Here is an 11391-nt window from a genome sequence, read left to right as displayed (position 1 = left end):
TAAAAGTAACACCACAGCATTTCACAATCACGCATTTGTTTCCAATCATGCAAAGTACAGTGATTCACCATGCCTTTCACATGCTCATAAAAGAGATTGATTTAGGAACATAAACATATTACCATATGAAAACTGTACTGTATACAGTATGTATATGTATCAATTTCTATTTTAAAAAATCGTTTGCCCAGCCTAACAGTATTGTTGTTATTGTTTTTAACCTGTAAAGCGCTTTGAGGAGCCAGCTTTAAAGGCACCATATACAATAAAGTTAAATATTATTACTATTGTTAATTTCTTGGACAAAGAGGTGAACATTATTACGCAGAAGACAAAGATAGCGATTTACGTTGCATTGTGCATTGTGCTGCTGTAATACAGTTTAAAATAATTAAAAGTCTAAACAGTATCAGCTTTATTTATGGGTTTTAAATAAAGGTGATTTAAATGTGATTTAAATCAATATAAATGTTTATATTGTAACGCCTAGGTGACTATTCATTGTTATTAAAATGACTTAAATTCGATCATGTTGTGATATGTAGAAATATAAATTTGTTTGGTGTGAGTGAGGTTTTATTGCATACGGTAATATGTTTATGTTCCTAAATCAATCTCTTTTATGAGCATGTGAAAGGCATGGTGAATCACTGTACTTTGCATGATTGGAAACAAATGCGTGATTGCGAAATGCTGTGGTGTTACTTTTACAAAGACGGTCAATGAAAAAAAGACTGTGGACCAGGGCAATACTTTGAGTTTACACTTACAGCTTGTCCAAGGTCGTTCATTATTAATACTATTAGTAATATCTTCGTTAAAGACTTTGATGGCCACAGCTCAAACATGAGAGGTTGAGCGTTATTAGCTCCACCTTGCGGAAATTCCGGATACTATTATTTTGCTTGTCGTATTATAGGAGAATTTACGGTAACTCGCGGTATTTACAGGTAGCTTGCGGTATTTACCGGTAGCTTGCGGTAGACTGCGTACAGCGTACCGCAAAATAATGCAGTATCGTCCGCGCATTTTGAATGGCTGCATCTGTACATGAATGAACATAAGTGAGAAAAGTTTGAGCAGGGAGTTGCATCAGCATGTGTAGGCTGCAGGAAGATGAAGTTTTATTCAGAAGAAAGAGAGGCTGAGGAAGCTTCTTCAGGTGTGAATGAGCAAACGTGTGAATACCGACAGTGAGGAGTGTAAAACACAGTTCTGCTGACCAACAGCCTCCTTAGTGCCATGACGGTTCAGCCAGAAGTGGCATTAACCACACAAACAAAGATTAGTGGTATCATGAAACCCAATTCAAAATGTGTTTTTATCTCCCTCGAACTCTGGGAAGATTTTGTTTTTTTAAAGAGAAGCTATTCTCGATCACACATTTTCACAAATCCCTTTCCCGAAAAACAACAACGATGGCAATGCCAAAAAAATCTTCTTCGCAACTAACTGGCTACATTGAAATAAACAAACCTAGAAGAAAAAAAATCCCAGCTCTCCAACATAACCCCTCCTCCCAGAATCAATAAAACAATGTAACACTGCCTTACAACCAACAAGCATCTAAAATATTCTTATTTTATTTTTAGCAGACCACAGTTCCACCCTCCTTCTCTCCAGGAGTCCAGCAGCAGGCTTCAAACTCGCAGAGCTCCCTTGCTGACGGAGTGCTGACTGGTTACACACCAGTGCCCTAACACACCACACCAGTCCCACACAGTCCCGCAAAGGAAAAACACCCACAACCCAGACAAGCCCGCTTTGTCCAATTAACAACCACCCCCACCCTTGTAACAAACTGTTCCATGGAGGGACTCCTGACTCCGGTACAGCTAGCTCAAAGTTCCATATTCATGTCAAGAGCTGTTTCAGGAAACCTCCTAGTGATAGAAAACTACTTGCATCGTGCATGAAATGATTTGTGAGTGTTTTCACACCTTCACTTACTGTAGTCATTTTGACACCTTTTCTTCCCACACGGGAGTATTCTGTTGTCAATACCTTTGCAAGGGAAACACATAAAGCCTTCAAACCAGACACATTTTAAAGATCACAATTTGTAAAAATGTTCACAACCTTCACATCAGTTAGCAGTCAGCTAATCGTCTTTTTATAAACCTTAGCTTTTTGATTGTTGTGCAATTGCACGCCAACTGGAATACTGTGGGACCGCTGTGTGCATACGTTCACAATGCGAGAAATACTGCTCAGTATGTGTTCACGCACCTAAATAGCACAAAGAGAAACTTAATCTAGTCTCCAATTATCCAGCCTGTAAGGATGGTGTTAAGGATTCGGTAAGAGGGACCGAAACCAGTGAGTGAACCCACTTGCAGGAGCGAACAAAGCCAAGCCGTAATCCGAAAGCAAGCCGTAATCGTAGGAACGAGCCGAGAATCCAGGGGAAGCCAGATATCCGAAAGGGAACGAGTACCGAAGCCGAAGCGTGATCCGAAGTCGTAGTCAGTAGAGCAATCCGATAATCCAGGGGTAGCCAGTGATCCGAAACAGAGCGTAAGTAACCAATCCAAGCCGAGATCCGAAAAGCTGAAGTCCAAAGAGAAAAACCGCAAACCGAAAGCCAAGACGAACACAAGGTAGAAGTAGGAGTAGTGCAACCAGGAAGCTCGAAAGGGAAAACCAATACTGAGCAAAGAGGTAGGGAAAGACAGGTGTTTAAGTAGGATGAGACGGGGGTGTGGTGGTGAATGGGAAAACTGATAGGTGAACTACGGATAGGGGCTACGCCTACTTCTGCCTCCTCCGTTGCCGGGAGGCAGGGATAGTAACAGATGGGAATTAAACTTTGTTTCATTTCTGAAACTTTTTCTTTATGTGCTGTATTCATTCAGGTAACTACGTACACATTACTGCTGACAGCAGGAAACATCCTCTTCTGTTCTCAAGAGCTTATTAAAAACAGCGTTCATGATGTTCAAAGCAAATGTTGTACGCAGAAGACTGACCTTTCACAGCTTTGCTTTGATTTGTGAAACTTTTCTTTCTGTATGATTTTTTTTTTTAATGTGGCACCATTAGACAGGAAATACACTGGGATAGGAGGGGCTCTTCACGAGTCAAAAGCTTCTACACAACCACACCCAGAGGCCTCAACTGAGTGTTTTACACAGTAGGCAGGCCTCTTGACCTTTCACGGTCTTGCTTTGACTTGTGAAACTTTTCTTTAGTTTTTAAAGATTTTTAGAATATGGCATCATTTGATAGGCAATACACTGGGATGGGGGGTGACCTTAATGAGTTAATAGCTTTTTCACAACTACGCCCAAGAGTCTCACACTGACTGTTTCACACAGTAGAACCCTGGCAGCTGAAACTGTAGCTTCAGTTTATTCATCTCACTAACACAGGATGTCCTGAAATGATGTCATCGGGGTTTAGTGAACATGCCTTCACTGTGATATGACAGTAGAATTAAGGTTGACCCAGAAGATAATGAGAGAGACACAGACCATGTCCAGAGGCCCGGATGTATACAGGGTTTGCAGGTTGACCCCTTTGCTGCCCATCTTTACCCAGAACAGGGTATGGGAATTCTAGGTGCCCATCTAAGGAGGAAGGAAAAAGTGAGCCTTTACTTGGATGCAACAGGAGGGGTAGTCACAAAAATGTAATGGCAGAAAATATAAATTCAGTACTACAGGAGGGGGAAAGAACAAGCCTCCATTACTGGTGTCTGAAATTTTGACAAATGATCACACCATGTCTTGTTTAAAAAATTGTCTCACGAAACATGGTTATTACAACTCTAAATGTACCACCAAGAGTGACCACAGCTGGGCCCTGATTCACAGTGCTCATACGTAGATCGCGCTATGCAAGTCTGCCAGGGAGAACTAAAGAACACAGAGCTACAGATGTTCACTGCTCTGCACCTTTTCTCTACAGGTTGTTAAGCCCATCTCTAAAGCAACTGGGAATAAACCAACAGACACAGGATTGCAAGATTGTAGCAAAAGTTTCCGTTGTCATCCTGCAAAACAGCACATCTTTGAATGTTGCCACAAATGTTTTCAAACACATGTATTGTCTTCTCAACCAGGAGGTTTACCAGTGAGGTCAAAGCCACTATCAGATCAGCCTCCTTAATGCTTACATTTCTCACACACAGATACCAGAGCTTACAGAAAAAGAGGCTGAAGTCAAAGTTACAGACGAGGAAGTGCACACAACTGTGAGAACCATACTTGGCTGCTCTCATTTTGTTTCAAGCTGCATGTAAGGACTTATACACATCAGGTCAAAGAGAGGAAGACTGTGAAACAAGTGACGATGTGAGCCCCTATTTCACTGATGACATAATTCATTTCCTGTTGGCATTATTATCTCTGTGTGGTGATGTGGGAAGATGTGCTTCAGACTGCAAAGAAAGCAGATCAAAGGCGAAGGATCACGTCACAACTTAGAGCCACGTACTGCCGTGTTGAGACCTGGTTTGGAATTGTCAAGCACTCAATCCTTCAGCACAGGAGGAAACTGAGGCCCTCAGAGTTTGTTATGAAAATGAGAAATTCTCTCAAAGGCCAGTACAGACTTCAGAATGCACTCCCCAGCAAGGTTTTCACAGCACCCCTGAGCACCACGAAGAAAAGTCTATTAGCTTTCAGAAAATGAAATGAAACACTGGAAAACCACAAATTACTGAATGCCACTTATTAACTAATGCCAGATAAACAAAGCCAAAGACCTTATCACTGGGCCTAAAAAGAGCTCATCGTGATGTGTCACAGTTCCCTTTTAATATAGCTGATCATACTGTTAGCATCACAGTAACAAAGCAAGATATTGTAATTCAGTGAACTGTTTCCCCCTGACCTTCATGTTGATTTGCAGTGGAAGTGGGTGGCTAGAGTTTCTTTTCTCCATCTCAGAAACATGGATAAATTAATTATTAAGTTGATTAATTATTATAATTAAGCTAATTAAGAATCTCCACTCCATATTAACACTGAAGCTTGACTAGTGTGATGCCATATTATTAGGTTGACCCTTCAATGCTGCCAGTAGGGTTCTAACCAGAACACAGAAACTCAAAGTCCTGACGTGAGTTCACTGGCTTCCCATACGATAACATCTACATCTCAAGGCTTTTTTACTCCCATACAGAGGTAGTTTAGCCCCCTAGGATGATGTCTATTTCAAAAACCATCAATTTAACAGAAATGTGCAGGTAAAATGTGAGTATTTTCACAACTTTTATTTGAATAATATCTAATACCTAATTGAATTTTCAGAATCCACAACTTACAGTACGTGACTAACAAATTCAAATAATTACTCAAAACTTATTTTAATCTGACTTCTTTTTTTGTTTTTATGTGCTTATTTGCTATTAAATGTTAAATGTTTTAAAGCCATTATTTATAATGAATATTTAATCAAATATAATTAAAATCTAAAATAAAATTGTTTGTTTTCTAATTATTATTTATACACATTTACTTATAATTCTTTATGCTGTGTGTACTTAAACATTCTATATCTTGTCTTACCACAAAAAAATCTATATACAAAATTATATATCTGTATATTATTTGTAGCTGTCTGTAATCTTTATATTTGAAGAAATCGTGTTACTAGCACAGTTTGTATACAATTTTATTAGCACAGGAAAGCACTATTGGATTGATAAACATTTAATAATGTACTGATTTGTCTGACAATCTCACACAGCTGCAGTACTTTAAGGATTCACTGCACCACCTGCCACTCATACAGAGTAGTGCAGCACTGCATCAGATTATTCGGAAACATGAACACGTTGCTGGTGCTGTTCGTCATGCCTAATTAGCACCACCTACTGGAACTCTCACTCTCCCTCCTTCCAGCTGGAGCCTAGATGCAGACAGAAACCCCTTTTCTCAAACTGGTCATATAAATCTCTTAATTGACCCAGAGGAGTAGTTAACTCCATGGACATCTTTACTCCTATCCATCAGTTCAGATCCCACTTCCTCAAAGTAGCAAAGACTCCTTCAGACCAGTTCTGCCTCATACAACAGGTTTCCCCAGTTAACAGGTAGGCTTCTTGGCACATGACCACATCACAGGAGCTAACAAAATACATCTCACTCTCTCCCAGGCAGGTAATCAGGAGCTGAACTTCTCTGTGAGGCTCCTTTCAGGGAGAGAAGTGCTGCCATCCTACAGCCTGTGGACAAGGGGAGAGGGGCTCCAGACTGATGTTCTTATTTCACTTCAATATTCATATGATAACAGAAATGTCCCACATCATCTTGAACACTGAGCTGTGATTGAGCCACTTGATCACAGCACACCCAGCAGTAGCAGCCCATTTACCCACAATCCTCTCCTTTCAGTATTACAGCAGGAAGTGAAAGTGAAAATAGTCCATTACTGTGATAAAGAGGATTCAGAAGTCAAGTGGGCATTTTGTTTTTCAAATCTGATTTTAAATAGATCTTGGATATCTGTATATGTCTTTTAAAGAAACAAGAGAGTGGAAGGTAAATCAATGTGATCAGATTATCCAGTCCACTTTTGCTGATTAAAATTATCACTGACCACAGCTCTGAGTGTCCCTGTCCTGCTCACTGTACTGTCTCTGGAAAAGAGCTCAGACCACAGCTCTGAGTGTCCCTGTCCTGCTCACTGTACTGTCTCTGGAAAAGAGCTCAGACCACAGCTCTGAGTGTCCCTGTCCTGCTCGCTGTACTGTCTCTGGAAAAGAGCTCAGACCACAGCTCTGAGTGTCCCTGTCCTGCTCACTGTACTGTCTGTGGAAAAGAGCTCAGACCACAGCTCTGAGTGTCCCTGTCCTGCTCACTGTACTGTCTCTGGAAAAGAGCTCAGACCACAGCTCTGAGTGTCCCTGTCCTGCTCACTGTACTGTCTCTGGAAAAGAGCTCAGACCACAGCTATGAGTGTCCCTGTCCTGCTCACTGTACTGTCTCTGGAAAAGAGCTCAGACCACAGCTCTGAGTGTCCCTGTCCTGCTCGCTGTGCTGTCTCTGGAAAAGAGCTCAGACCACAACTCTGAGTGTCCCTGTCCTGATCACTGTACTGTCTCTAAGTACAGTCTGTGAGTCCTGCTCACTGCTGCCGTGTTACAGTGGGTGAACTGGACTATGGACTGTGTGAGCAGACCTTGTTAGCACAGGGTCAGGAGCTGTCAGAATTGTGTCACACAAGGAACCTAGTAAAATTAAAGGTATTGATGGTACAGATTGACTTTGCTCAAGCACCTGAAAATTAAACACAACAATCATATAACTAAAATGATTAACATAAATAAATAAAACACCAATGACAGAAACAAAAAAAAGAAACAGGATTCAAGGTCTGCCTGTTCCCACCTGCTTTCCTGCCCCTGTTCACTGCTCAGACACAGACTGAGCTCAGTGGGAGTGTTGCTCTGCAGGCTGGGTGAGTCTGTGCTGAAAGAACAGGTCTGTTCAGGTAAAGTGAAAGAAGGAAGAGAACTGTGTCCCTGTAGCAGTGAACAGAAGTTACTGTGAATAAGATGGAGGATTAAACAGGAGAAAATACTTCACCTTACAGCACATAATAATAATTACAAACCAGGTCTGAGACAACACAGTCACTGATCTAAGATCTATATGATCTATGCTGATCTATATGCTGAAGAAAATTCAGTTTTGGAGTCTTTTGTCTGAAACTGCTGTATGCTGGAGTGACAATGAGATCAGGTAAGACACATCAGTGTGTGAGTGAACAGTCAGGTCAGGACTGAAGCTGCTGTGTGCTGGAGTGACAGTGAGATCAGTCAGGTCCAGCAGTGTGTGAGTGAACAGTCAGGTCAGGACTGAAGCTGCTGTGTGCTGGAGTGACAGTGAGATCAGTCAGGTACAGCAGTGTGTGAGTGAACAGTCAGGTCAGGACTGAAGCTGCTGTGTGCTGGAGTGACAGTGAGATCAGTCAGGTACAGCAGTGTGTGAGTGAACAGTCAGGTCAGGACTGAAGCTGCTGTGTGCTGGAGTGACAGTGAGATCAGTCAGGTCCAGCAGTGTGTGAGTGAACAGTCAGGTCAGGACTGAAGCTGCTGTGTGCTGGAGTGACAGTGAGATCAGTCAGGTCCAGCAGTGTGTGAGTGAACAGTCAGGTCAGGACTGAAGCTGCTGTGTGCTGGAGTGACAGTGAGATCAGTCAGGTACAGCAGTGTGTGAGTGAACAGTCAGGTTCTGGAGTGACAGTGAGCAACAAAAAGATGCAAACTTAAAGACTAGGAAAATATTTATAAATATTAAATATCACACAAAACTTACAACAGTTACCGTAAAGGCACCGTTTTATAAGCACACGTATTCTTAGCCTGAGGATTCCAGAGTATCGGAAACCAGAATTTCTTAATATGAATAAGACAGAAAGCTCTCAATAATAATACAAACTCCCTGGGTCTAAGTATGATTAGTTAGAGGTTACTGGTACCTCTCATAGCTCAGCGACATCCTCTCCTTTCTTCATCCTGTCCCTCTTCTTCCTCCTGTACCTCAATACCTGTGCTCCCTCAATACTGAATACTTATCATAAAGTTTATCAAGTTTATTAACATCGGTGGGTTGGTTTCAAACAAAGACAAATACAAAAACGAGATGAGGAAATTAAATTTCTAATAGAGATATGAAGTTTGACTAACCCGAGTGTTTCATTATTTCACAGATGAACTCTGACCAAAGTGTTTCATTATTTCAGAGATGAAATCTGACCAATCAAAGTGTTTCATTATTTCAGAGATGAAGCCTGACCAATCAGAGTGTTTCATTATTTCAGAGATGAAACCTGACCTGTGTTTAATTATTTCAGAGATGAAGCCTGACCAATCAGAGTGTTTAATTATTTCAGAGATGAAGCCTGACCAATCAGAGTGTTTAATTATTTCAGAGATGAAGCCTGACCAATCAGAGTGGTTTCCTAGGCTCTGCTGGTTTTCTGTGATTCTGCTGCTTCTCCTCCAGTCCTCCGTTTCAAAATCAGGTGAGAACAGATTCAAAATGTTCTGGTTTTTTAAATATCATGATTACAATCCAGTTCCTAAAATAATTACTGACAAAAAATCAAGATGAACTTTTCACTCCAGATTTTAATTTCATTGATGATGATTATTATCAGCAGCAGTTGCTTAGCAGACACCCTTATCTAGGATCACTTACACATACTACAGTGCACATGAGATCTGCATTTAGTGAATAAGCTCATGTACACACTGTGTTAGTGCAATGCATGTCAAGGACAAGCACAAGGTGGAAACGCAATGCAAGACCTGAAGACTGATGAGATTTAAACCAGTACAGAGACAGTATACAGTGTGGACACCAAGCAGCAGTGAAAACGTTCTGGTCCAGATCTACAGTGACCAAGAGCAATAGGAAACTCTCACCACCAGCTTGAGAGACAAGGAAACTTATTTACTGAAGAAAGTCTGGAGGAACAGGAGCTGGCGAGAGGAGATGTGGGGAGTTTTAAGACAAGCACAGAGGGGATGAGACACCAGTAGGGAACGACTAGGGTTTGAATGAGACGTGTGTGGCCAGAGGGAGGCAGTGGACAGACTGCAGTGGGATTAACACAGCAGAGAGGAAGAGGAAAGACAACAGAGCTGCAGACAGTCCAGTGAAGATGTAGGTAAACTAGTCTGAGAGAGAGACCTCCAGGGCCAGGACTGGGAGTTGTGTGGACAGTTAGTGAAAAAGGAGCAGAATCGAGGAATGCTGCTCCAGGCGGGAAAGTGCCACAGAAGGGAATAGGAGAAGGAGGGATCAAGAGATATGCTGAGGTCCTGGGCAGAGGAAGAGGAGGGAGAGGGCAGAGACAGAGTCAAGAGGAAGAGATGGAGAGATCCACACAGGGGGAAGCAGAAAAAGAAAGAAAGGTCGGACTCAGAGCTGAATGTTGGAGGGTAGAGTGCCCTCAGGAGGAGACAGCTGAGACTGGAGGAGACCTGCATACTAGAGAGAGAAAGGAGAGGTTTGGTGGAGCATCCTCAGTCTAAAAGTGATGTGAAGAGCTACAGGAAGAGATGAGTGGACAAAGGGACACAGGGAGGGGGTACAGAGAGAGAACAGTGGGGGACCCAGGACAGGGCCATGAGGGACAAACAGGAAGAGAGGTTGAACCTATTCTCCCAAATCAAGCTTTTATCATTATAATGGTACACGTAATATATACAGATGCAGCCATTCAAAGTGCGCGGTACAGACACGTACCGCAGGTAATTGGCTGCGGTGTCGCGTATCATGACGTAAGATGACGTTGGGTACCGCGGTACGTGATTGGTTGACCGACAGGGGCACTCGTGGTCCGTTGGTCTGTCGTAGAAAGACTTACAGTAAACGTCTTTGCTGTGCCCGTTGTAGATATTGAATTTTACCACTGAATGGAAATCTTAGTAGCTGAGCATAAAAAGAATAGGAGCATACTGCAACGCGTGTGAAGGCCATAAACGATATTAATTTTGGAACATAAACATACAATATATAGGTGGTCTTGGTACTTTAAAGAAAAAAATACACACCAGTATTCCATTTCTCCCTAAACATTTTAAGCTTCGAAGTCTTTAACTAACGTGATACCGGGGTCAACAAGCATACTTTTAGAATTTGATTAAAAGGGAATATAATATGGAATCGCGTATCTAAAGAATTTAATAACGGTATGATTATATTCGTGTACTGCGACAGGGCTGTGTAGGGCTGTTTCGCCTCCTTGTTCATGTGACTTCCCCTGTAGCCTACTGGTCTAGGTGCGTGACTAACAACGCACAGGTTGTGTGTTTGAATCCAGCTGGTGCTGGACTTTTCTTTTAACAAACATTTCTTCGAAAAAATAGAATAGCGATATTATGGACAATCAATTGACTTTTATATTTCAAAATATCGCAACATGATCGATTCTAAGTCATTTTTGATAACAATGAATAGTCACCTTCTTCCCTTCTGACAGCGGTTCCTGCTTCTATTGTGTGTGTGTGTGCAACAGAGTAAATTTTTATAGAGAAATGGAGGCTGGACAGTATGCTTTACAATATAAACATTTATATTGATTTAAATCGTGTTCTGATTTAAATCGCAAACGCGTGTTTAATTATGTGTTTTTTAATCATAATCAGGCTAATGCATTTCTACATTTTCTGTATGAACCAGCTTAGAGGTTCATACAGAAAGACAGCTTGTGTTTAAATTGAGTGTAAGGTAATTTTACTTACACTCAATTCCCTTACACAAAGCAGAAGGGAAATCATCTGCCCCTTATGCAAACCCCTTATGCAAAACCAAACCCTCCTCCCATCCCAGTTTACCCTCTTTATCATCCTCAAAATCTACCTCGATTTTCAACTTAAAGCATTACTGCTTACTGGGTTTTTGAGGGGGAGGTGTCTTTCGCTGGAAATCT

At 41.6% G+C, this 11391-nt stretch overlaps 1 protein-coding gene across 6 annotated transcripts in view; it reads left to right on the top strand.

The window, feature by feature from the left end:
• The first annotated feature begins 7438 nt into the window (after nt 1–7438).
• LOC148659669 (butyrophilin subfamily 1 member A1-like) overlaps nt 7439–11391 on the top strand; it is a 236850-nt gene continuing 232897 nt past the window's right edge. For 3 of the 6 annotated variants that reach the window (XM_088637449.1, XM_088637448.1, XM_088637451.1), the window contains exons 1-2: nt 7440–7691; nt 8884–8976. In XM_088637449.1, the coding sequence (XP_088493575.1) occupies nt 7682–7691; nt 8884–8976 (103 nt within the window). In that variant the 5' untranslated portion in view covers nt 7440–7681. Of the gene's footprint in view, nt 7692–8883; nt 8977–11391 lie in introns of all 6 variants that reach the window. The other 3 variants (XM_088637450.1, XM_088637446.1, XM_088637469.1) reach the window with 3 other exon arrangements.

The sequence above is a fragment of the Lepisosteus platostomus genome, chromosome 6 (genome assembly GCF_059453375.1).
Source record: "Lepisosteus platostomus isolate fLepPlt1 chromosome 6, fLepPlt1.hap1, whole genome shotgun sequence".
NCBI lineage: Eukaryota > Metazoa > Chordata > Actinopteri > Semionotiformes > Lepisosteidae > Lepisosteus > Lepisosteus platostomus.
This window is presented reverse-complemented; position numbering and strand designations above follow the sequence as displayed.